A 27777-nucleotide genomic window follows, 5' to 3' on the forward strand; every position below is an offset into this window, starting at 1 on the left:
TTGTCTTTGCATAAGGAACTGCAGAATTGCTTGTGGGAAATGTTGCTGGCTTTGGCATGTGGAAAACACTTTCTCTCTTCAGTCATTCATGTACTATTAAGAAATTAATAACTTATATATATTTAATATTTTTAACAGATGAGAAAATAAGCTTCATTATGTTGGACTTTGTATTTTTATTCAGGGTGTAAAATATGCTTTCTCTTTGTTGCTTTTTTTTATTTTAGTAAAATCCCTTTTTAGTGTGTGAGTATAGGGGAGAAGCTGCGAAGTAAAGGAGTAGTGCACATGAAAAAAGAAGGCATTTGCCTGTATATGTATTAAGTCCTGGTGATGTCAAGGTTTTAGAAAATATTTTCTATGCAAAACATACAGAAATAAAAATACACCCCCTATACCTATGTTAGACATTAAAAAGATTCTGCTAACCACATTCAAGAATATGCAGGACTGAAGAATGGAAGTGACTTTATTTTCTTCTTAATTTTATCTGCGGTGTAGATAAACCAGATCTGAACTTCATACATGTTGATTCTGAGCCTCAGGGTCAATTTTAGTGTGTTTATCACGAAATGAAAGCTTACAAAATTCTAAGTGAAAATAAGATGCAAATTATAAACCTGGTTTGGGTGGAAAGCAGATCAGATTACCAGAGCTACATTAAACCCCCCATTAGTTCATTTCTTTAAATGAAGATAATTAAGCTTAGAATGTTCATATGAAATACTTGGCAGGTGATATGGTTATGTTTAGATCTCTTTTTTTTTTTTTGGTGAGCATTTGCAAATGGCTGATTTTTGTTGAATTTCTTGGAGCTCAAGCCTTAGCTTCACTGTCGGTGACTTACGGTTCATAAAGGCTTTCCATCTTTCTTCCAGTTTCTCTGCAGACTGGTATCTGTACTTTCCATCTCATGTTCTATTTCTTCACTATTTTTTATGTTCTTTACCTCTTCAAAATGTGGGCAGAATAGCTGCAGAACTCTGGTGGTAAGCCTTGCATTTCCCTGATGTTTCTGGGGATGGAAAGCCGTGAAAAATTAGAAGTAAAATAATTCAGTTGTGAAAGTATGAACAAGGTCTGAAGCAGCACATCATGCTTTGATAAGTACCTTTGAACCCATGTCCATTTTTTCCCCAAAGGTGCATCCTGCTTTCAGAAAGTAATGGGAAAAAACTGCAGAAATCTGCTGAGTGTGCAGTGCAGAGATGTGAGTGAGGGGCATACTGGGTCTGTGGTTCCAGAATCACTGAATGAAATACCTGCTAGTTTGGGGTCTGACTTCAGTCCAGGAGTTCACCCTAGAAATTGGTAATAGAAGCAGCAGTAATTTAAACTAAACTGCTTTTTAAAAATACATTACTTTCTCACAAATACGTTTAACTATTCGTACATCAAGTACAATGACAAATCAAAAATAAGATGGCTTAAAATCAAGATATTACCTGATTAATTCATGTGAATTGATTTAAAATTTCAGATTATCTAAAACAAATCTATTCAATTAACTAACAGGACATTCGATACTGGAATATTTTAGAGCACTCAAACGTATAACATAGGGAAGGACAAACTACCTTTGTAGTTACAGCCCAAGAGCAAGTTCTGCACTGCTGGTGCTGTGTCGTGTGTTCAGATCTCTGCTGAAATTCCTCCTTGGAAGTGTGGAACAAAGTTTATGTTTGTACACCACTTATTAAATTCATGGTGTGTATTCATTTTTGATAGTGCTTGCTGAGCATAAGTTGTACAAGGCTTTCTGATGTTACCACTTGTTTTCTACCATATTCATTTAATTACATACGTATGGGTCTGGAAAATTGTTGTTCTCACTGTGATTATGAAGTCACTGTGTGAGAAGTCTCGCAGATAAGTGATGATGCTTCAGCTGTTTTTAAAGAGAAGACCAATAAATACGTCTTGATATTAAGGATTCAGAATAGTTGTTGTCTTACTGGTCAGATCTGTATGATTTTCTCTGTTTGTATGTCAAATAGATTCAAAAAAAACCAAAAAGCCAGATCAGAGTAGGGATTTTTCTTGGACAGTACTCCTCTAAGACATACGAGCAAATTGTGCCTGTGTATGAGTTCTTCTTTACCAATGTTTTAAATACATTTGCTAGGTTTTTTTTTGTTGTTGTTGTTGTTTTTAATGACTTCAGAGGGACTTTCTGTTAAGACAAAAACTAGTTATAAAAAGCCATCAAATACCACTAGATCTCAGTGCATTCTTAAGAGATGACAAACGCAAAGGCTCCTCACCTCTCTTGTCTTTCCAAACATACGCTTTCTGCTGAAGCTGGAATCTGACTGCAGGCAAAGGGTAGGAATTAAGTTCAAAAAGTGACTTTTCTCTCAGGTAACACTGTAATTTTGATTCTCTCTCTCTTGCATTAAGGAAACTATAGGCTTCAGTAACTTCTTTTTAATACTGCATGCTTTATTAGCTATTTACATCAATCTACTCCCTCAATCTTCTTTAATCTGAATCATGACCAAATGAGCCTTAACCTTTGCTCCTCCTTTTAACGGGTAGTTAGGACATATTCTGGTGTGACAAGGATCAAATCTATTACAGGAGCATTGTTATATATGTCCTTTACCTCCATGTTGTCTTCTCCTTTTTTGCCTCAAGCAAGCACAGTGCAAATTTTGGGGATACCTGGGAGAACAGAAAAGGGCATCAAACAAAAGTATGATCAACTCTTGCAGGAGCACTGAGGAGCAGCCTTTCCAGCACTGTCTGTGCCTCTGCTTAAATAAGCAAAGGTGATCCTAGTTCTTGGATAACTTGTCATCAATTGAGAAGTGGGTACATCAGTAGAAATGTTTGTGTCCTCTTTCAGTTGATACCATTAGGTTAAATTTTAGCTTAGAACAACTGATACTCATACTCACCCTCTGTAGCATTTCAGTTTGAAACTAGTCAATTTCATAAAGGGTTGAATTTGGGAGTTCCAAAGTTAAAACACCTTTGACTGATGAGAAAATCTTTTCTCTCAGGAACAGCCAGCTGAGTTTAATAGGCACCACCTGCTGCAGAAACAAATCCCTGCAAAGTCATAACGTCATCTTTTGAAATACCTTTCATGTAGTCATCAGATTTATCATAGTCCCTGTTATTTATTATTGAAATGAATCTAGATTGCTTCTGAGTTGTTGTGACTTAGGAAACCGTGGTCATAGAAAGAGGGCCGAGAAATTTCAGAAAGTTTTGGGAATGAAAGCTTATTTTGTTACACAGATACAGTCAGTAATGTGCTTGTTGATCATATGTGTATATAGCCGATAATGTTACTTGAAATACGCTCTTATGAGACTCTAAACCCACTAAAACAGATTCTGCGTCAGATCTAATTCAGTATGACAAGAATACATTTGCTACTGACACCTTTAGTCCCAGCTCAGACCCTGGAGAATACAGCCAGCTGTGTGAATCGAATCATTAAGTAATGCAAGCAGTGCCTTGGAAGAGGTAGAGGTAATACTTTACTAAAATACCACCAAAGAGTGATAGGAGTTTAAAAAAAATATTAACATTGTGGAGTGATGGTTCTTAAAAATTTTGCCTGGGTAGTTGTGAATGTTTCATAACTTAAATATTGCAGCTCAAACAAATTAAAATTTTCTTTCAGAGGTTGCATTGGGGTCCTGTTTACACAGCTGTGGAAGGTGGTAAATTGGATCACCACAGAGCACCTGTTACAAGAGGTTTCTGTATCATCCAGTTAGAGAAAGAGGTGCAACAAAATGCAGAACCAGTCCCATTTCAAGCAATAAAAACAATTGAAGTAATAAAAATCACTTGGAAGGAAGAATCACAAATCTCCAGCTAGGACATCCTCAAGTGAACTAATGGCATGTCAATCACAGACTGATCAGAGAATGCTCCTCGACTTTTAAAAAGTTTAGAAATAAAATCATTAAACTACTAGCAAAAGTATGGAGTCTTCATTAAAGATGGTTATTCTTCCAGAGGTGACAGATTGGAGTTTTACTTAGTTGTAATTTGCTTCTGGGAACAGAAGTCACAGTAATACTTCAGAGCTCAGGCAGGTGAATAATAGTAAAATTAATGAATGAAGTAAGATATCTGGAAGAGAATGGAAGATAGTATATTCAATAGAGCAGAGCCACATCATTTACTGTACTGGATCCCTTAAGTACACAAACAAAGTAAGGTGGAAAAGCAGTTCTGTAAAAAAGCTATTAAGAAAAATAGACCAACTATTAAAAGGGAGAGATGTATTTTCATTTCAGGAGACCGAAGCTGATTAGTAAGTACCCATGTGGTTTACATATGAAATGGAAAATCATTTAAGTCCCTTTAATTACGCTACTGTATAAATGAGGAAATTTCAGAGGGACCTAACAGTGCTGTTAAGTAGCCTTTCTTTTATTAAACTGAACTATTATACATCTATTTGATGATGGAAATAAAGGCTACTTTTTTTTTTTTTTTTTCTAAACAATTTAGCTGAAAATAGTTTGGTGGATGTTGTGGTGGTGGAACTTTAGTTTTTGGTGAAGTGAGACACATTTCTGTTGGGTTGATTCAAACAATTTTTGCTCCACAGTTTTCATCTTGTATTCTTCAAATCAGTTTAATTAATTAGGCATTCAGGGTGACTCATTAATAAAGAAGAGGAAGGGCATCTTTTGAGATTAGCAAAGGATTACTGTTACTTCTGTGTTCTTACTGATTACCTTTGAGCTGTTTTTTCCTGAGAGCTAAGAAGAAAAAAAAGGCAAAATTCAGCACTGCAGCTGAGGTCAGATGTGTTTCCACAACTTCTTGTAACATCCTGAGTCGTTTCTTCCAGTTAGAGCTGGATTTATTGAGCCTCCTCTTTATTTCTTAAATTATGAACATAAAGAAATGGAGTTTCCCCTTGAATTCATACTGCATTGAGTGTACTAATATTTTTGTAGGGAGCTTCTATGATACACCAGATGCAGTTCTTGTGACTTTAGTTTGAAGTAGATTCAAACTGAGTCATCAAAGTCATTCCTTCAGACTTTTTCTACAGCAAAAAGCCCTGTGAAACTTAATGAATTATTAAACATTTTGGAGCTGACAACATTTGCTGGACAAAACAAGGTGCTGAGCATTGTTTCTGCCCTAACACCAACTCTTGTAACATGGATGTCCTGTGTTTTACTTAGAGAATAGAGCCAGTGGAAGATTTTCAGTTCCTGTGAAGCAAATACAAGTGGGGAACGTAGTGGAATTCATTAAAATCTCTTCTTTCAAGTCTTTGAAAACAAGTTACTTCAGATCTGCAGTGAGTTGTTGCTTATAAAACTGATCTAGCAAAAAGAAAAAATCTGTTTTTTGCACTTCAAAATAGAAAAGTACATGCACTAACAGTTGTTTTTGAAGGGGGAGGAGTATAAATTCAGCCATTGTGCCTGACTTTCAATCACATTTTCATAGTGCTAGGTCACTACTGGTAGAGGAATAGCAAACCCCGTTGTTTTCAGCTTCAGAAAAAAAGTAAGTAGGTCACTCCAAAAGTAATACCTCCTATTTATTTCCATGGAAAATACAATGAGTACCATAACACCATTTGATAGAATGAATTCTCAGCTACAAAACACTGTTTTTCAACATAGTTGTCACCATTAGCTGTGCATTTTTGCCAGCAATGCTGTGCTCATCATAATCTGCATCAGTGGAGTTGACCACCATTGCCGCTGCAGAAACACACCACCCACCTCCTCACTGTGCTCACATCAACTGTCTGGTCTCCAGAAACATTCAGCAACCACAGATGAATGTCACTGGGTGCTATTTTTTCCACACGGAGGAATTCAGTGACACACCTTTGTTTCAGCTGCACTTCTGTGTCAGACTCCATCTGTCAGATTGCCCCTCTGCTGCCATCTGCCACATGGCAACAACATGTAACAGAATATTGATGGGAAGGCTCAGCCTCTGCTGCCATCCCACCAACATCTGCCTCTGGTGTCACGGGCCAAGAAAATAGGAGGCATTGCTTTCGGAGCAGCCCTCATTTAAATTTGTTAAATTTGTTCTTGTCTTGCTGTGTTATTTGCCCAATGGATAAATGACGAGTGACAGAATAGCTTTTAGTTTTGAATTATGAGAAGATCAATTTATGGATTGAGGGCACTTTGATTTATAATTTTCCAGCAGCTGTTGTACTGTAATTCTTTTTCAGCAGTTACCACTGGCATTGCATCCAGAAGATGAAGTCCTTTCCATTAATATACAGAAGGAAATATTTGCTAGTCACCTCCTGGTGCCAGCTGAGAGTAGTTCTCTTACAGGACTGGAGTTCTGTCTCTGGAATAACAAAGGAACCAGAAGACATTCAAACTGTCTTGAATTGTTCGACTGAGTTAGAAATAATATAATCTTTGTGGTACATAATTGTGCAGGAAACCTGCATGAGTGAATTTGCTCTTTGTTCTCGAGTTATATTATTTATCTTGTTCCTGTTTTTTGTTTGTTGTTACTTGACACACCAACCTCCCAGTGCTAGTGTTAGAACCAGCGCGTATTAGTATTAGAACCAGGGCTTGTGGTTTGCCTGGAGATTGGAATTCTTGGTGATGCATGTAAAGTATGACTTATTCTCTACCAACACCACTCACATGACCAGAGCTTAATTTGCAATGTGTACATTTAGTTATGTTAACTTTTGGTTTTTTTGAGGCTTATATTTGAGCTCTGAAGATGTTCAGACACACTAAACATCATGTTTGTGTGGGCTTACAGAACGATATAAAAACACAAATAGGAAAGACAGCAGGGCAGGTCCACACCAAGTTATTTTGTCTCATAGCAGTGAAGAACATTCCTACTCCCAGATTTGTCTGATAACCTAATTTTCAGTCCATTTGTATTTCTGGTTTCCATGGTAGCCTGTAGCGGAAGGTATTGTGCTTCAGCTATGTGACATTAAGAAATAATCACTATGTAGCTTTCTAATATTTCACTGGCCAGTTCCTTGGGACTTATTTTGGTTGTTGTTTTTTTTCAGACATCAACATCTTCGTATTAAATAGTTTATTGATACAAATATTTCATATGTATCATTTATATCTTCTTAGTCCCATGTGGAATTTTGTGAAGACTTCTCATATCTCTGTTTTACCCACTTTCTCCTTTGTATTCCTCTTTCTATAAAAAATGCATCAGTTGAGCTCAAAGAGTGAAGCTACGTTCATGTAATCTTTATGAGCAAATCTTAGGTCCCGTAGGTCTTACTAACTCAGCTGTCACAGCCAGCTTTTGACCGAAGTTTCTGGGATATCTGCATGCAAATAAAGCTTTGGTGTAACCATTTTGCTGATCAGGAGCAGTGCCCAGGCTCAGCAGTTCATGAGGCTTTTCCAGACTACCTTTGTATCTGTTGGCCTTAAGCTTTCCAGTCTTGAGAAGGAATGGTTGCTTATTAAAATTGTCAGTTGGTTTAGCCTGGAGTATTACTTTATTGGTCTGATTATCTGATACTTCAGCCACTATTACTTTGTAGTGTTACTTTACGTATTACATATATAACACCACAGTTGTTTATTTTACCTCCTTAATTGAGATATAAGATTAACTTTTAGTTAATTTAGTTTTGACGTAATGCTTTTCTGCATGAGTGATAGCTTGGTAAACTTAACTCATTGATTGCAGAGGTGTTTAATAATGCATTCTAGGGAGGAAAGATAAAAATACAGAAGGAAATTGCAGCACATTCAAAGTTCGTTAGTTGATCTCAGCTATGTATTAGATCAATTTAGTATAGTGCAATCTAAACTAATGTATATTAATATTGGGATTCTAATAGTAAGGTGTGTTTATTTTAGCTTACAATATTAATAGGAGTTGAGCTCACTTACTTTGGCTTCGCTCCAACCAAGGTAGGTTAGAAAATAGAGACACTGCAGGAATCAGGTTCAGTATCAAAGACGTGAGACAAGTTACAGATAAACTGCAGGGCTTCTGTCTAGGTTTAACTTGCACAGATAATTGTGCAGATGGATATTCCATAGCTTTCTTCCAGGGAAATAAAGAATTAATCTTATTAAGTGGCTTTTGTTTCCCAGTGCTCTGAAGGGAGATTGAGCAACAAGCTGCTTTTGGGAAACACAAGTGTCTGCACTCCTCACCCCCTGGTAGTGTTCTTCCCTGCCTGCATGTGCCAAGCAAAGCTTGCAGTTGTGTATAGAAGCAGCAAGAGATATTGCAGTGTTTTGTAAGATGCATTTAACCCTTAGGTATTTTGAGACTTTGATCTCATGGAAACAGCATAACGTGGCAGCAATTTTGAAAATGGGAAATACTTTATGCATTTCTTTTTGTTCTTATCAGCCTGCAGTGACAGCAAAAAAAGTAATAAAAATCCTAGGGGGAAAAAATGTAATTAACTGCGTGAGATCTCATTAATAGGGAAAACTCAAGGAGCAGAAGAAACTGAAACATCTGACTTGTACTTTCATGTAACAGAGGGATGAAGGATGAAGAGGTAAACTTGTGGCAAGTATAAAGCAAAAGAAAAAAAGAATGGACTCCAAAAATTAGAAGAAAGGAATGGGTTCTGTGAGGGCAGATTTTCACAGGTGAGCTTAGGAAGCTGAAGAGGCAGATGGCCGTACATCCCAGTAGTTTAGCTCTGCTTCATTGGCCAAAATGTGTTCTTGTTTCATCTGGTGTGTACGTTGTGGGGCTGCTCTAGGCTGCTGCACAATGGTACAGCCATAATATACTGCTGAACAGGGCTGTCATTTAAAAGTGTAACTCAATTTTTGAGCATTCATAAGCAGATGACCCATAATGTAATACCCTTTGGTATTTCTATTGTTGATAAAAGAAAAATTTCATGCAGGAAGGACAGGAAATCGATTACTAGACAAGAGTCTGTGTAGACAGGTGGTTACAGGTGAGAGTGTAGTTATGCCAAAAAAAATTGGTACAATACAGAAAATTAAGCATTACTAATCATCTTAAAAATCATAGTGGAGAAATACTTACATGAAGACTTTCAGCTAATTTTTCTTAACTGCCTTGTAAATAAAGATATCTCCTGTTGTGTAATTGGCTAGCACATGCACAGCATCCTGGATAAAAATGTTTTTGAGACAGCGGATACAGTATTTGTGCCACTCCCTATGAGGAGGACTTTTTTCAGATAAATACTAATGCTTAAAGCTCAGCTGTTACTGACTTCTTACTCCTGATTTTCAGTTAACTTAGTGGCTGGGCTCAGAGTACCTCAGACAGTTCTTGAAGATCGTGAAATGGAAACTTGCAGTTCTTAGTTCTGTATAATAGATACATATTTGCAGTAAGAAAAAAGCAGGATTCTAGCCAAGGCTAACAGAATGGAATCCTCTCCAGTAAAGAAGGGCTAATGCAAGCTCTTCCCTTTCTTCTTAATTTTTTTCTTTCATACCCAAAAGAAGGTGGTAGAGGCAGTGTACTTCCAGATACCATCGTTTGTGTGCTGTATTTTTTTGAATTGATCCATGATAGCCCAATGTGGATGTTTGAAAAATGAAGAATGTGCAGTTATGGGCCTTCTTTGACATAGTTTGGACTGTCCAGGCTCACGTAGGAACTCTGAAGTGATAGAAAATAGCAATCTGCAGCATCCTCATCGGTTCATGTACAACCTCCCTCTTTCTTCCGTCATTTACCTGCCAAGTTCATTGGCTGTAGCAAGAGCTGCACACATCCACAATGCAATAGTTTCACCAGCACAACTCCCCTTCATTTCCAGGCTTATTCTCTGTTCTGATGAAGTTGAACAGAATTGTAGGCAGCCGTGTAAGTTGACTGGCACATCACAGTGTGCATAGAAGCAAATAAATGAGGATTGCAGAGAGCATCTAAAGTTTGGCACATGCTTTCTGCTAAGTGCACATATTATGTATTTTTTGCAGACAGTTTCTCAAATTTGTTTATTACCTTAAGCAAAGAAAAGCCCCATACATGTGCTCAGATATTCAAAAAGTGTTGGAGTGAACAAACAGATAAGAGAAAATAGAGTTTTATCTTAGCAAGTTAGGAAAAAAGAGCTGTGTGAAAAAGGAGAATTTCTCTCATCTTGTGTACTTGTAAATGGGGAACGATGAAGATAAAGGCGTTGCTGTCAGCCAGCTCTGGTAACCTTTTGCATTGGCTTTTCATAGATGGTGGCTGGTAAATGCTTTTCATCTCTACTTGAAACAAATAATTTCCTGAGAAGCAGAATTAATGAGGAGTAATACCTCGTGTGTCTGCACTGCTTGTCTCTACTGAGTGGTATGAAAGCTACTGAGCATACTGATCAAGTGGCAGATACTCTTTGTGAGAGATGATGCTCTGAATGCCATGTAATTCTCTCAAAAAGAGTTTTAGTAGAAGCTTATAAATTTTTGGAAGCTAAATCAGCTATATAGACAAACACTACTGTGGAAGAGGCTGCTGTGCTCCAGTTGAAGCTTTTCCTGAGAAGGACTGGCATTCACAATGTGAACATCCCTGTCTGGCTCTGGCCTCAGGGTTTTTTGGTGTCTGAGCAGACTGAGTTAATGATTTAGATTGTTTTTGGCTTCTGCTCAACTACCTGCTTTGGTGAAATTCACTGGAACATTTTAGATTTGTCAGATTTGGTTGAAAGAAACAGCTTGGATGTTATTAAGCAGAATAATTAAAGATAGAAAAGCATACAAACTTCATTTCCTCTGTTCAGATAAATAAAGAAGCAGATAATCTTCAGGAAGCTGATGGCTTTTATATAATCAGCAGAAACAAATATTTTAGACCTCAGTTGCTTCAAACACAGTTCTGTGTCTCCTGCCTTCTTCTTGTGCAGCACAACAGCATTTATCAGGTGGACTGCTCAGGTTTGTTAGCTTTCTGCTGGTTATGTAGCATTAATTTTGCTGTTATGTGGGAAGATAGCAGTCAGTGTTTGACTGCCTGGTAACTCTCAGAGTGATGAATAGGGAATTCTGAAAAATGAGTATCTATATTTTATCTGTTATTAGCTGCATTATCTATTTTGACTTTTGGAAGATTCAGTGTTCTTAAAACCACTCTGGGGTTTATTGTAATTACTACAAAATATTGTAGATGGCACAAAGAGGGTCTGCTGGTTCATTGTAAGTACAAATACTGGTACGAAGCAGTTTGTTTTAGCTGAAGTTGGTTTATCAGACAGATTCAGTGTTTTCAAGACCTTTGCTATTTTTACCCTTGCTTCAGCTGTGCATTATAACGAGAGACACCTGCTACCAAACTGCAGTTCTCACAGCAGGAACTTGGAATACCTTGATAGTCGCCTCGCAGCATGGGACTCCTGCAGTGAACATGGGTTTGGTTATGCCTGTAGCCTTTTAGCAATCGAAGTAACATTTTTACTCAGCCCTTGGCTACAAAAATGTTTGTGGTGTTAAGCTCTGTTAATATGCTTGCATTTGGATTGCCTGAGTCTTGTGTCCTTGGGCGCTGCTGCGAGGTGTCTGGCTGCTTTGTCTTTACGCCTTCCAAACAGGTGTGTGTATTTGCTGGTGAGATCCCCACTGGGGGCAGGGGGGAAAGCCTCTCTTTTTACTGAGGGAAGCTTGAGGGCTTGTGTGTTACCAGTGCAGCTGATGGGTGACATGTTTCCTAGCTGTGGAAATAGCCTGATAAAAGTATTCTCAAAGAGCAGTTGTTCCTGAACTTTCAGCCCTTCCTCCAGGCTACTGATGGTTCTGTTGCTGGATTTGAGTAACATGAAGCAATAAACTGTTACTCCTAGAGTCTGTTGTTGTTTCCAGAGATGTGGAAATACAACCTTTTTGCTCAGTAGTGTCTTGGGAGCTGAAATTAAGAATCAGAAATTAAAGATGAGTTTATGTGTATATATTAAAAATAAAGAAGTATATCATAAAAGTACATTGTATCTGCATCTCGAGTATTGAATGCATTTCAGACCATCTCACTTCCAAAAGAACGTAGAGAAAGACCCGAGCACCAGGGAAAAGAATGACGAATAGAGGAATAATTATTTACTGTTTCTTGCAAAAAAGATCCCATGCTTATCCTGCAAAATGATCAGGCAGCATTTCTAGAAATAGAGTTACTTTCTAAGAGAATGTAGAGCTGAGGTGCAGTTCTGTGGTATGAAAAGTCCAAACAATTCAGAGGTGATAGATCCACTAGCAGCAGTAAGTACAACGTTCACAGTGTGGCTTAGCAACCTGCAGTTGAGTAAACCTGAACTACTGCCCGGTGCAAGATGGACTTACACATGTGCGTGTCCTTGCACACCTCCTAACACCTAGTGCTGACTGTGAGTATGGGAGTCCTTACATTATTTTCTGGTTCCTGTGATGGTTGATGTGAAATGTTTCTCTTAGCAAGTTTCCTCATAGCACAAACAGGGGAAACTGTAAGGAAAAGAAAAAAAAAAAAAGGGGGGGGGGGGGAGGGGCTGAAATCAGTTGTAGAATCAGTAGTAAGCAGGTGGAAAGTTTCAGGAGTTTAAAGCCAGGAATGCATTGGAGCCAGTGCTTTCCCCTGTCCTTGATCACAGGCTGTTCAATCACAGTGAGCTGAGGCAGCATGGGGCAGCACACAGCTGCCAGAGGCCTGTAGCTGAGGATGCTTCCACCAAGCATTAAGACATTAGGAGGAACAAAGCACTGCCTTTGGGGTAGCAGAGGCTCCGGAGCTTTTGCTCATATTTGTGCCATTTACTGTTGTTCAAATCTGCTGTGATCTGACAAAAAGGTGGATGCCTTCTGAGAATTATTACTTTGAGCTATCAAAGCATGAAAGGATTCATTTTGTTAAGTCATTCAGTACAAATACTACATCGCAAGTTGTGTGGCTTTAGTTATTAATTATGTGGCTTCTGTTATTCAAAGCTGGAGACATTAACATCAAGATGAAAAGCAGCTTACCGTTTCCAAAGGCAAATACTGTAAAACTGTGCCAGAGCCATATTGTCTGACTGAAACTCACTGAGGAGGTTTCCTGTATAAAAACTGTTAAGACTTGAATACATGAAGCATGCTATTTCTGGATGCATTAAATTATGCAGATCTGCCCCTTTTTCTAGTAGTAGCTTGTGGAATTACTGTGGTTTTGTTTCTTCTGAAATGCATTATTTGCCATTTTATCAGTTTTGTTACTATGAAATCATTTTGCAGCCTTGGCTGTCAGCCTTAATTTCAGCTATTCTAAATAATTTGGTTACTGGCAAACTTCGCCTGCTTCATCCTTTCTTTCAGAGCATTTATATCTGCTGGTTAGCATATTTCTATCAAAATCCTTCTTTAAAAAGATATATTGCATTCTGAAAACTGGCCATTTTTCTTATTTTTCTTTTTTTTTTTTTAATCTTTTAATTTAAAAGAACACCTTTATTATCGTATGACACCCAATTTAAAAACTAAAATAAGGAAGTTCATTATAAGGCTTTGAAAATGGATGTGCTTTGCATAAATGCATGACTTTTGACTTATTGATGCTTAGGAAGCTCCAAACCATTTGTGAAACCATTTGTGAAGCACTGCTTTGCAAAAATAACTCCAATCCTGGAATAGGCTCAGCTGTTCTGTAGCACATAACCTTCTAGGCTGGCACAACAGTCACATTTAGTGGTTGGTAGTTCTTTGGGTCAGGGCTAGATTCTGTATTTTTTCTCCTTCATTCTTCAGACACTTAGGTCACTTTAAGCAAGTAGCAGATTCTCACAGATAATAGATTGGGAATTCCATAGGATTTCATTTATTTACAATACACATTTAATTTTTTACAATAAGAATATGTGGTTATTTTTCAGCCTAGAGGAAATGGCTGGATTGTCATTAATGCATATCTTTGTCCTCTTTGTAGCATTTTCAGAATCTTTGGTGTGTATCTTACTGTATCTGTAATAAGAGAACTGTTATTCCTCACTGGTGTGTCAATATAACTTATATGAAGGATTGAACAGCCAAATGGTATGAAATCACTGGTTGATTTCATACCACATGAATTTGTCAGCTTCTTAATCTTATTCAAAACTCTGAACTTTAAAGTATAACGTAGAATTGTTCACACTAACAATGAAACAACTGTCCTTGAATTGGGATGCCAGAAATAGCAATAATAATTGTATTTATAATAATAATATAATATACAATATAATATATTATATAATATTATAATATATAATATTATAATATATAATATATATTATAACATAATAATATATATTATATATATTATATGTGTATATGTGTAATATAATATATATAATATAATAATAATAATTGCTATTTTGTACTACAGTTCTGCTTCTAGTGCAGTGCAGTGAAGCCCATGTCAGTCAGAAGATTAATAAGTCCTCCCACCTTTATTAGCACTTTTGACCTCTTGTATTGAGGGCTGCGTACAGCAATGCTCACTATTGGTGTTACTGGTTGGTTTAAGTCAGTTTCCTGTTCAGTAAATTTTTGAGGTTTCCATACTGAGTATCATTTTTAAGGCCAAATTTGGTTTTGAAATATCAGCAGAAAGTGAAGGTAATTCTTGCCTAAGCTGAAGTTATGTAAACCAGAACAGTAACAGATTTCTGTGCCTTGTATTATGGAGGATGTAGAATTAGAAATGTTTTAGTAGTGGTCCCTTTGAACGTGCCTCTCTCTGTCTCAGTCAATTACTGTGTGGTTTCACATGCATGCCTTTATTGGCCATGAAATGAGCGCAGAGTAGGAACTGTAGGTGGCAGTCAGGCTTTGGGAGGAGAGAGCACAAAAGGGTCATACGAATGGAAGGGACCCTAATGACCAAAGTTCCCTCCATTCCAGAAACTGGATTTTGTTGCAGACTTTTCTTGGGTTTAGCATGGAAAAATGTCTCTATTCTCAAGTATTTCTTCACAATGATGACTAAAAACTTAGTATATTTGTTACTTTCTCTTCTGTCTGGTGGAACTCTGTTCCTTTCATATGTTTCTCATACTGTTTATGGCTCCCAATGGAGTTAGTACAGAACTCTATAATGGCATTTCTGGTCTTTGTCTTCTCTTATTTATTTAATTCAAAGAATAACTGTTTGAAAGTATTTTTAGCAAAAGTTGAGATCTGAAAATGCAGAAGCAGCAGCTTGCCCCTAAATCCTTGTCCTGTGTAATACCAGTGTTTTTATTTGGTCTGAAGACTGGTGTAAGTCTCTGGAAAATGTCTCAGCAATGATAGAAGAAGGAGAGAATGTGGGAGCTTCTGTTGTAGGAGTTTACAGCCTACAGGTGGTTTTGGTTATGTGTGTGGTTATGTGCCATACAGTAATTGGTGAGATGGAGGGTCTTAAACTGGTGAGGTGTCATCGAGGAGTAGAAGATAGTAAGTCAAGGATTATCCAGTTAGTTTGTATAACATGGTGGTGACTGTTCTCTGATAGAGAAGGTAAAGAACACAAATGGAGAATATTTCCTGTGAGAGGTAACTTTTATTGTTGGGATGGCAACTTAAATGGGCTGAGTCATTAAAACAATATTCCCAGTTCTGGAAGAGAAAAGTGAAGAGCAAAATAATGGTGATGATCTTCAGAAGAGGATGTGAACATACTGAGAACATACAGATGACTTAGACAACAAGAGAATACACTTGTGTGTTTCAGTTGAATGGTAAGGTCTTAACTTTGCAGGGAAATTTGAATGTGATTTGGGAATTGACACGTCAGATACTTGGTTTCTGTTTTGTATTAGGATAGTAAACATAAATGAGCTGCTGGAATTCTTTCTAGTAATTGGTTCTCTGGTTGAAAAGGTTTTAATTGTATGAGGATGTGATTTTTTTTTTTTCCCATTGGGGTTCTTACTGTTTCATTCAGTATGTGTCCATGATCTGAAGCTGCTGGAAGGACAAATTAGGGCTGTGTCTTTTAGGACAATAATGCTTTTGAATACTATTTCATTGGCAGCAGAAGCTGGGCAACACAGAGAGAATGCAGCACAAGTAATTGGGGAATACGTCAGTAAAATTCATTCCTTGGGTGTGCCACAGAAGTTAACATACACCTATTTAGGCTGTCTTCTTTCTAGAACCCTGATCTCTGGTTTGAATAAAGTGTTTCAGTACTCGAGCTTGGAAATGAATGGAAAGTTAGGATTTTAGGGTGCTTAACATCTCTTTGGCCCAGTACTGTTTCCATTTAGATTAATGATGAATACATATTTATTCCAATCAAGTAAGACCTATGTTAATATTCCTATGGGATGGTATGCAACTCACAGAAAATAGAATTTAAAAAAACAGTGTGGGTAATTTCTGGTTAGTTTCAGGCTGTCTTTTCTGGGAACAGTCAATGAAATATTCCAGAAGTACACATGACCTAGGTTGAGTCATGAGAAATAATGTATGGTTTGATGCTGGTCCTTTTTTATCATCTTTCATACAGAGGTTTGTCATTAATGCTCTTGAGATGATTTAAGAACTGTGCTTTATGGATGTTGCAGAAGTGGATTATTTCTGTCCTATAATGTTAGTGGGGAAAAAGGTGTAGGAAATGCACACTGAATGATATTGGGGGAAAGAAACATTGCCCACCTAGATATTGTATAATCATAATTCATCCTTGCAAGATTTTTATTGAACTTATCTTCTCTTGACAGTTTCACCATGCTCTGATCATGACTTTTTGCTATGCAAAACATTTCCCACTCTGTGGCAGCTGTCTGAGTTTGGGCAGGTGGTACAAAGAAGGGGTGATGCTGGCTTTGTAGCTGGCTTTGTAGCTTCCCTGAGTGGAGGTAATGGAGATGAAACCTCACTGTGGTTCATAGGACGTAATTTATTGCCAACTGTCAGCAATTTGGATTTCAGGAGTCCATTTAGTAGTGAGCAATTTGTATTCATTAGCAGTGTTTAAATGACTGTAGGCTATTAGAGGTGGAGCACCACTCCTGCCACGGCCTTTTTTGTTGTTGTTGTATAAACTTCCCTTTCTTGTGTAAGTACTGGAATTGCCAACTTTCAGATTTTGTGTTGTTGTTGCTATTTGTCTGTAAAGCTTTCTAAAATAGCTGGGTTGCTCTCCTCACTGTAAACGTACGTTCTGAAGCCACTGAGCTGTCTTCACTTCCATGGGCTCTTGTCCTCTCTGGCATCCCTAGGAGATGTCAGGAGCTTCTTTCATCCTGTGCATGCCCCTGTCCCATGCCCACAGCGAGCTGGGCCCACACTTATTTGGAAAATGTGTCTAGAGTCCGAACACACTTTCACTGTAATAGCAGTGTCTGGTGATCAGTAGAAATCCTCAGGTGCCCAGGATATAGCTGAAGCTCTTTCTGTTCTAACTGAGGAAGTTACAGTGCCTTGCCATGATTCAGAGGAGATGCCTGTGGTCCGTAGTCCTGTGGCTGCAGCTTCACCCCTGGGCCAGTGTGTAGTGGGCAGCCTACAGGTTTCTGCAGTTGTGGTACAGGAGATGCAGTCTGTTGTCTGATAGCGACACGGGAGTTGCGTCTTATACCAGCCATCAGCTTTCCTTGGGGGCTCATACTGCATCTGCAAGGTTGTGTGATTAAAGAAGCGGGGATAAACAGACCTAGTCATAAATGTATTATGTTGCAGCAGTGCAATTAAAAAAAAAAAACCTCAGTGCTTACAGTAGTTACTCCTGAAACCAATTGCTTTAAAGAAATTGTTCAGGCAAAAACTATACTCGACTGTTAAGTAACATAAGTAACAGGAGGTCATTTAAAAGCTAGAAATATCTGAGGCCTTAAGTAATAGTGACCACAGTGTAATTACATTCCATACCCTCAGGGAGAAAAGATAAAGAGAACTACATTCAGAATTACACGAAATTGAAGGGAGATTTATTGGGTGAAATGCATTAACAAAGAGCTTTTCTTACAGAATTTTTACTTTTGTCCAACAAAGCAACATGATTATATATTTTATGGAAACTATTTAAGGTTATTAACAGAAGTCATAAATTGAATGACTAAAACTTGAATCAGGACTATGAAAAGTATAAAGAACCAGCAGTCAGTGACTTATGTGCTCAGTGGGGCTTACAATGCTAACCAAAATAAGGACAGCTGATAGCATGCAGTGAGAGGGATAGATGCAGCTGAGGTGGATTTGCTGTTCAACACACTGAGGCATATTGAAACTGTAATAATATTGAGGGAAACCTAATTTATCTATACTTAGAGATGAGTTTGAAGCTGATAAAACAGCGTTCTGTCGTGCGTTATTCTTTTGGGTTTTCGTTTCATATTAGTATATTATGTAACTAATTGCTTGTTCAAAATATGGAGATTGCCATACACAAACATAAATCACTGTTTTTAGAACTGAGGCCGACAGTGTAACCTAGTATGAAATGGATAAGTAAATATTACTTCGTGAAGAAACACTGCCATTACAAGAAATCAGGACTTAAACTGCGTTCTGAAATAGCGTCCTAGCAAAGATGTCGAAGATGGGTGAGCTCTAACTGTGCTTGCATATTTTGAAATCTGTGTGTTTCTAATGCTTGTTTTTCAAGGAAAAGAAAATAGTGGAATTAAAACACTCCCATAACTGTTGGTATACTTATACTTACCTTTGTTATAGCTGTTTTGTGGCTTGAATTTTTGAAGCCATGCAGTGACTGTTAATCCAGTTGAATTTTTAGTCTTTGTAATGCTAACAAGGTTGGGCTGCAGCTCTGTGGTTTACTTAAGTTTTATGCATTTCCTCCATTAGCAAAAAGGGGATTGCCAAGTGGCAAAAAGATGGTGATGAATTAAAATACATATGTATGTATCACACAGTAACAAAAAATACAAGTTCCATATGTTGATTTCTGATACGTGGTTGGAGATTCAGACAATGTTTAGTTACTAAGGCAGTGGTGTGATGTAAAGGTACTTTATTTGTTTATTCTGATTGAATTTAGGATCAAGTCACAAGAACTTTCATTAATTGCCATTGTGTTGTCATATTTTCAATTTTTGCTTTCACTGTGCAATTTACAACATGAAGTCAACGCTAACAATTTAATTGTTCAGGTAATGGGAGAACGACATAATCCACGTGAAGGAGAAATGTGGATGCAAATACTGCTTTTAGCCCTGAGCTGGCCCACATCTTGGCTGATCCCTTTGAGCCTTTGGTTTTCGAGAACCTTACTGACTGCAGTGGCACATGATGCAGTTGTGTTGGCTCCGGTCTGAAAACCACTCATGTTCTCCAAATAGAGATCATGGAATATCTGTAATCACAGAAGGGGGAGGATTACTAGTAATGGCCTTAGAACTGAAAGACAGACTTAATTTGATTTTACAGACACAATTAAAACCATTTGTTGACTGCATACATGATATGAGTCCTGCATTAGTTTTTAGTTGCTGCTGTATCACACACACTCGATTTTTGTAGAGTAAATTTCACTAATTTCTATTCAGATCGTTATACCTGTTTCTTCAAAAGAACACTTGTTCAAAGTGTTTCTACTACCATTGCATTATATGGTCTTTCATGTGTGTTATTGAGCTGTACGTTTAGCAGAAAGACTTTGATATTGATATTTTTATATAAAAACATGAGTTGTGTTAATTTCTTTTGTTCCTTTACTACACTACAGGTACTGTAAGAATTGAAATGTTCAGGAACATGCAAAATGCAGAAATAATAAGGAAAATGACAGAAGAATTTGATGAGGTATGGTATACAGATATTATACAGTAGTTTTAGTATGTATTCTGCAAATAGTGTACAAACTCTATTTCACTCTAAAATCACTCTAAATCAAATAGCTTTAAGCATTATGTCTGCAAATAGTGTACAAACATCAAATAGCTTTAAGCATTATGAAATATGTTATAGTATGCTTTGGTTGTAAACCAAAAATGCAGCAGGCAAGAAAGCCAGTGGTAAGCAATGTTTCTGTATAAGAAATTGCACCAACAGGCAAAGCAGCAGTTTAGACTGCAGGATGAAAATTGGTGGGCCAATATTAGATGTAGAAAGAATAATAATCACATAATAATAATGGAAAAACAAAAACAATAAAATAAATTGAAAGGGTAGTTACAGTTACTTATCTTGAAAAGTCAGTGTTGTGGATTGAGTAGGACTTGGATGCTGAAATAACAATAGTGAAAAGTTTGTTATGTGATGTGTTGAAAGGCTTAGTTGTACTATCACAAAAAGTCATGGAACTCCCATCTCATACTGTAAGAGAGCCTAGCCAAGTCTGTCTGTACGAAAGCTGCCTTGGGTCCATCTATCCACATCCTAGATATTAGAGCTGACTGTACCACAGAGATTAATAAGAGGAGGCAGTAGAAGAACTGTGGAAAGCTTTCTCACCCCACCTATATTTGTGCTGCTATGCTGGATGCTGTAGCTCACGGCTTGAAACTGCCACCCTACAATGAAGAACTCTGCATTCCTGAGACAGGACTGTAGGCTTGGCGTTTGCACAATTTCTGTGTGCAAATTAATATTTTGTTCATTTGAATTGGCAGTTTAAACCAAATAGTAAGTTGACATGAAAGTTATGTTTTGTAGCAGTGTTACGCAAATAGTTCAAAAGTTCTGAGCATTTTGTTTGTAACAAATCTTCTGCCAAAAGAAAAATGTTCCAAATCTTAATGATTTTGAGCTTTGAAATTTTCAAATTAGGGAGTGTGGTACCTCTGATTAATTTTGTTTGTTTGTTTTGAAACAGAACTCATTTCTCTTAAGATAGGCATTCAATGCTACTTGTTGTCTCTTAGCATTGCAGTGATAGAAATAGGATCAGTAAGACAACCTTACAATTGTATTTTTCTAATATTTGTGTACTTTTTTCTTTGCAACTGTAACCATTTTAGTATGATTGTAATATCACAGTATCGAGTTTGAGTTCAGTTTGTGCTTTTTTTTTTGTTGGTTTTGTTTTGTTTTTGCTGGAGTGGAGCATCTTCTGTTAAGTTCAAGCTAAAGGGTATTTGATTGCAAGTCCTCTCTGCTTAAGTTACTGGCTTTGCCTGGCTGGATAACAGAACTGCTTGTTCTTCATGAAAACACAGAATTAATAACTAGAGATGGTTTTAACTTTGCTGCTGCTGACTTCCTATTTTTGGGGAGAGATCCAGGTTGGAACATTAGTACCTTAACATTTTGAATAAATCTGGAATTGACTTACAAATCAGGTGACCAAGAAGTTTATGAATTTTCTAATAGGAGGGGCAGTCTCACTGAGATGCAGTATTGTGAAATTAATCTTGGAAAGAAGTTAAGCAGGAAAAAAATCTATTGCATCTCTCAGACGGTAGGTTTAACCACAAGAAAAAGGAAAAGTTTGTAAGATCAAAAAAGGGCAATATTTAGTTTCTGATAAGATCTCAGCTGCAAACTTGAGTAAAGCATATTATGTGGGGAGAGGCAGCCAGATTAGAATATTCCACCTGGGGTGGAGGTGGAGGGTGGAGAACGGTACAAATGTTCAGTCACACAAGACTTTCTTTAGGTTTCGACCTTAGATACTTTGAAATTTTCCTTTGTCATCCTTTGCCTCCTTTTCCTAACTCAGGACATAAGGAAAAGAATTGTCTGGATGCATATTTGGACTATGTATAGCTAACAAAGCAAGCATAGCACAGTTATAATCAAATCTCTTAAAAAGTGATTTCACGCCTACAAGGTTCTTTATTTATCGAAGAATTATTAGTTGTTGTTTGTTCTGCATTGTCTGGGAGAAAAATACACTGTGTAGCTTAGAAACTTGGTCCATGCTCACTGAGAGTATTCATTTTCTCGTTCTTCAGGACAGTGGTGATTACCCCCTTACCATGCCTGGGCCACAGTGGAAGAAGTTTCGATCCAATTTTTGTGAGTTCATTGGGGTGCTCATTCGACAGTGTCAATATAGCATCATCTATGATGAGTACATGATGGACACGGTCATCTCTCTTCTGACTGGTTTGTCAGATTCCCAGGTCCGCGCTTTCAGGCACACCAGTACATTAGCTGGTAAGTGAAATGGTGCTAAGGGGTGTTTTCAAAGAAGCTATTAACTGTTCAGTTATACTAATTACTGCTAATTGAGAATTACTGCTAATTTTGATACAGGTAGAATTTGACAAGCACTGAGAACTCTGGAAGGCTTGATCAAATCCAAGCACCATGTGCATCGTAACTGTACTTAGTATACACTTTTCTTTTTAAAAGAGAATATATCAGCCTCACAGGTTCCTGTCAAATCCAGGGGACTCTAGTGAATCCTTTGAATCAGAAGTGGCATACTCGTGTCTTGTATTTATTAATCATTTGTTGTATGCCTTAGTAATTTCTCATTTCAGAGTGCAAACTGATTTTAAGTGTCAATAAAATTCTGTGCCTTCACTCTGGAGAAACATAATGTTGGGAATATTGGACCAAAATTCTGTATCTCACTGGTTTCTACCTCTGGCCATCCTGCACTTTTCAACACATCTGCCTACATCTGAGTCAGACTGGTTATATTATTAGACAGAAATAGGCTTTATAAGTGTATTTCATCTGAAGTATGTTAGAAATCTCTGATAACATGGATGAATTGCTGTGTAGAAGTAGCTGTATTTCACCATTTGTAAATTAATACTACAATTCCTAGCTTAGATACGGATATCTAAAACTAGTTGTATCGGGTGGTGTCTTTCTACCGATCTCATGCTGAAATGCATCTTCTTGGAACACTGCTGAAAATCTGTGCCACTTATTTAATCTGAGATTCATCTGGCTGATAATGGACACTGATCTTGACTTGCTACTAGCAAGAGAGAGAGAGAGAGAGAGAGAGAGAGAGAGAGAGAATAATGCTAATATATGCTCGGAATATGATGTACTCTGAAAGTAATGCCTCCTGTGTATTTCCGTGGAAACTATAATGAATACAAAGAGCTCGGTAACGCTATTTGGTAGAGCAAATTCTCAACTACAAAACACAGTTTTTCAACATAGTCACCACCATTAGCTGTGCATTTTTGCGAGTGATGAACAAGAGCTGCATACCACACTCGTGCAAATGTGCACCAGTGAAGGTGACTCACTGTCACTGCAGCCATTGCTTAAACACACCACCCACTACTTCGCTGTGTTACATCCACTCTTTGGTCTCCAGAATCATTCAGCCAGTGTCAATGAATGTCACTGAGTGCCATTTTTTCCACATGGAGGAATTCACTTCCACTCCTCTGTACACACTTCGGTGTCAGGCTCCATTCTGTCAGACTGCCTCTCTGCTGCTGCCTGTCACACAGCAACAACATGTAGTGGGATACTGATGGGAAGGCTCAGCTTCTGCTGCCGCACCACCAATGCCTACCTCTGATGCCTTGGGCAACACAATAAAATGAGGCATTACTTCTGGAACAGCTCCAATAGTCTTAGTCTCTTAAACTGGTTGGTTCATCCTTATGTGGGCAAATGTTTGAAAAGTGTGAGAGGTTTGATTGGAAAGAGGAAATGGCAGCATACATTAGAGATGTTACCCAAGAACCATGCTGTGTAGAAGAAGTAGTTGCTGTTCTGTAACCAGAAACTGCGAGCGGGGATGAGCAAATGCCAAGGCCTGTGTTTATCACAACTGGCTTCAGTTATTTAAGGCAGTGCTGGCTTCTTGCATGAGAGGCATGATCAATTAATGTGCCATACACTTACTCGTTTTTATGTATTATCAAGCTATGGGAGCTTTGTTTTGATTCTACAAATTTCCCTTAGGCTAGTTTTTGCATGTTAGATTATACTGCTATCCTGCAAAGAACAGGTCATCGTGGTACTGTGAAGCTCAGTCTTGATAAGAAATTACGAAAATCTTTCAGAATTTCATTTATACTTTCTGAGGTCTTTGTTTTCAATTTTCCTTGTGCTAGCCAATTTGAATGAGAAATGATTCATTATAGCAAGAAACTAAGGTAAGAAGTTTGTATGGGTACTTCTAGACTTACAGGTTTTAAGCAGTGGATGAGAGAGTTAACCATAAGAACAGTTTCACTTCTCCATTTGTGTAATTGCTTGTTGATCTTGAGGACTGTGCTGCATATTTAGCCTGAGAGAGTGCAATTGTTAATTTTGTTTTTCTGTTTTCAGTGTTGTAAACTGTGATGTAACCACAAAGAACATGGGAAAGACACTTGCTAATGTATTTTTTAAAACTGAATTAAGACGGAAATGTGTTAACGATATTGTATCCAGAAGGTTTGCAACTGTGAATAAAAGGGCACTTGAAGTTCTAATAATATTTTTATACAATCATACACTTGCCTTTAAAGCAGGGTCGGATTATCTGTCAGAGATGCATTGCTGTGGTCCCTGTAAATTCATTAATTCTCAGTGTCTAAGAGTTACTCACTGGTTAAGAGTTACACTTCATGTGGAGGCATCTGTAATGATACTTCTCAGTAGAGAAATGCCTGTAACCCACAGTAACTGGGTTCACGGTATACACTGATCCATGGATTCATATTCTTGCTCTATGATATTATGCACTTTGAACTTGCAGAAAAAGGGTAAATAACATTGCCTGGAGCTCAATTTGGTACATATACTCTGATTTCTGATCTTTAGGTCAGCCGAGTGACCCGGGTATTGCTTGGGTGGGAAGTGCCTATCCAGATGGTTCTGTATCAGGGTCAGGATGGTTATTTTCTGTGAGTATGGATCTGCTTGAGGCAATATTTTAGAGCTCTGACTGCAGGTTAAGAGTCATATTCTGTCTTTTGCTTTTGCAGCTATGAAGCTTATGACTGCTCTTGTGAATGTTGCCTTAAACCTGAGCATTCATCAGGATAATACACAGAGGCAGTACGAAGCTGAGAGAAACAAAATGATTGGCAAAAGAGCTAATGAAAGATTGGAGCTGCTGCTTCAGAAAAGAAAAGAGGCAAGTTGGAAAGATGTTGTTTTGTTTCCTGGCTCATGGGTATTCCCTCCAGCACGAGGTCTGGGCTGATTTGTGACTTCAGTTGTGAGAAATGAGGGATTAGTTCTGCTATGGCGTTTGTGTGATCTCAAGCATGCTACAAGGGCCATACTTCTAAATTTTATATCTCCATGTACAGTTGAGTTTGTGTGCTGTCCTGCTTACACAAGATAATTTCTATTCTCTGTCTCATGTACGTGACCAGGTGGGGAGAAAACCTGTCTCAGTTGTATATAGTAACCTACTGCAGTTGTGCAGGATGGTTTTAAAAAGAGTCTCTTGTAGTCCATCGCTGTGCTGCCCATTTCTCCCATTAAGCACTGTGATTATTATGTAGTATCTTGTTGTCACCACTTTTTTTTTAACTACTTTTGAAAGACACCAGTCAGGGCTATAGCACTTGGACTCTAGAAAGAGAAGCTAGGGAGACATTCAAGTCACCTTTAGCAAATATCACACTGCCATTACATGATCAAAACCATTAGAAGGATGCTGTAATCATCCTTAAATACAATGCATCCTAGGAAATTCAGTTTTAGAGTTATATTTAAAAAAAAACAAAAACCAAAAACAAAACAAAAAAACTAGAAATAATAAGAATCAGAAAGCAAACGTGGAAACAGCCAAAGTCTGTAAGGATGCCATGCAGAACTCATGACTTAGATTTAAATTTATTATTTTTAATATATTAGTTTTGAGTGCATTTCTTCCACCACTGTTTTACTCAGTGGGAAGTTAAGGATGTCAGGGTTCCCCACCTGTATTTACCTTGGGTTCTTTTAGGTATAACTTTTGACTTTAAATTGCTTGACTTTACAGGCTTAGTCTGGGGGATAATTACAATTGCACATTTTTAGTTGTATCTAAACTCTGTGATCCACAGAACAATTTTCTCTTGATTTTTATAGTTCTTGAAAATAGTTAATTAATAAAAGCAAGAATCACTTGTGCTGAAACTGAAAGGCAGACATTTGAAATGAAGCATGTCAGTCTTAAAGAAGCAGAATCTCAGAAGCAATGTCGCTTGGCTGTAACAGCGGGGAAACAGTTTTTATCCCACATCTGTTGATCGTTGCTTGAATTTTCCAGAGGACCAAGTCGCTATTTAGGCCCAAGATTCAATATCTACCTCAGTGCCTGTGGACATCCTTTGTCCTTGTTCATCAACATTTCTTTTCAGTGACTTGGAGATGCAGCACGTAATTGCCCTGGGGAGATCTTAAAGCTTTGATGCACAGGGCAGTGAAAGCCTGAATGAAGAATAAGGTTAAATGTTTGGCAAACTTTACCTCTTAACATGTCTCTATTTTCTCTGCTCCTGAAATCTTAGAAAAATATTGCATAGGAGCAAGCCATAGAGGGGTGATGACTGAGTGTGTGTGGTAACAAACATAGGAGGGCAAATGGAATGAAAAGGAATCATTAGGTTTAGATGGCATAATGGCCCTGTGTGAGAATTCATAGCATAATGCTGTTTATTTCCTGTGCTTAAATGTGCTGAATTTACAGTAGTATTTCTGTGCCAGCACTTCCTTAGTAGATTCTTTTGATGCAATGCCATCATAATAAAAGCTCATAAGCACCTTCATCAGCATACGTTTATCCTCTTGAAGTTATTCATGGGCAGTTTGCAATCTCAGTGTGGGAAATTAATTAGCAGTAGAAAAGATGGTATGCTTTCTCTGATGTGTTTCATTCTCGTGTCATTTTCTACATATCTGATGTGAAAGTAGGGCTTGAAGGCCTGTGCTTGCCAATGAGATTTTCAAACTGTATGAGATTAGTAACATGAACTGCTACAAACAGAAATAGTTGTGCTTTAATTGCTGCCAGTAGTAAGTCAAGTTTGCACTTCTCATACATGTGTTTTTGAATCTCCCCAAATGCTTGCAGAGTCAACAGAGAAAGTGTTTCCATTAATTTTGCTTACATTTGAGAGGGGTGATATTAAATTACTTCTGCATTGGTAAGAGCAGGAATTGTAAGGCAGTTCTCTCTCTGAATTAAGCATTCAAATTCAGATACGTGATCTAGAAAAGCTGAAATTATAAAAATTAGTTGGAGAAAATCCAAATTTGTGAAAGGGTTGCTAATGTTGATGCTGAAGTACACCTGGGTATTGTATCTTTAAATGTTAGAACATAAAAGATTCTGCAGACAATGGGCAGGGTGGGAATCTTCACTGACTGTCCCAGTCCCAATCCTGTAGAAGTTAACCTTACCTTAGTGATAAGTTCCATGTTTGTAGGAGGGCGTACAAAAGTGGGCATTAATAATGCTGACGCTGAGTTTCATTTGTTTACACTAGTGCCTTACTATTATATAATCCTTTGTACTATGAAATTAATTCATTTCTCAGGTATTTGATCGTTCAGTCAAGAAGGTTCCCCATACTTGAGTTTTCCCATTTGCAAAATTGGGGCTGCACCTCCCCGTGTTTTAGAAACCTGTGAGGCTTCATTTACTGAATATTACAAGATCTTATCTGGAAGGTAGTGTAGAAATATTTATAAACATGGCTTGAAAAATATAAACCCTAAGGGGAAAGTGTTTCTGAGCCCATGCTATCCAGGAAGTCAAAACAGCTGATTATAATTGTGCCTCTGGCTTGAAGATATTTTCTATGTTAAATGTATGTGTCCATGATTACAGTTTGTATTATTTTGTGTATATGTGCAGTCTGTACTACAAGGCTCAGTTGTGGTTTTTATACTGAAAATATGAAGATTTTTTAATTAACATTCATTGTTATATTATGCTTTGACATTCAAAAACACCTTGGTTGAGGAAAGGTGGCTTTGAGTGTTGTAGCAGCTCTACTCTAAAAGCTGATTGTATAAAATTGGTATCATCTTGTTTATCAGAGCTGCATTTTGGTGTCATCAAGTCATCTTTACGTAGGTTGCACAAAAC

The 27777-nt window shown here is 37.7% G+C and overlaps 1 protein-coding gene across 4 annotated transcripts in view; it reads left to right on the forward strand.

The window, feature by feature from the left end:
- The window catches only part of STAG1 (STAG1 cohesin complex component), a 163952-nt gene that overhangs the window by 68282 nt on the left and 67893 nt on the right, over positions 1–27777 (forward strand). For all 4 annotated transcript variants that reach the window (XM_085232711.1, XM_085232710.1, XM_085232712.1 and 1 more), the window contains 3 exons: positions 19561–19637; positions 21731–21935; positions 24674–24825. In XM_085232711.1, coding sequence (XP_085088837.1) covers positions 19561–19637; positions 21731–21935; positions 24674–24825 — 434 coding nt within the window. The remainder of the gene's footprint in view (positions 1–19560; positions 19638–21730; positions 21936–24673; positions 24826–27777) is intronic.

Source organism: Meleagris gallopavo, chromosome 11 (genome assembly GCF_905368555.1).
Source record: "Meleagris gallopavo chromosome 11, MGAL_WU_HG_1.1, whole genome shotgun sequence".
NCBI lineage: Eukaryota > Metazoa > Chordata > Aves > Galliformes > Phasianidae > Meleagris > Meleagris gallopavo.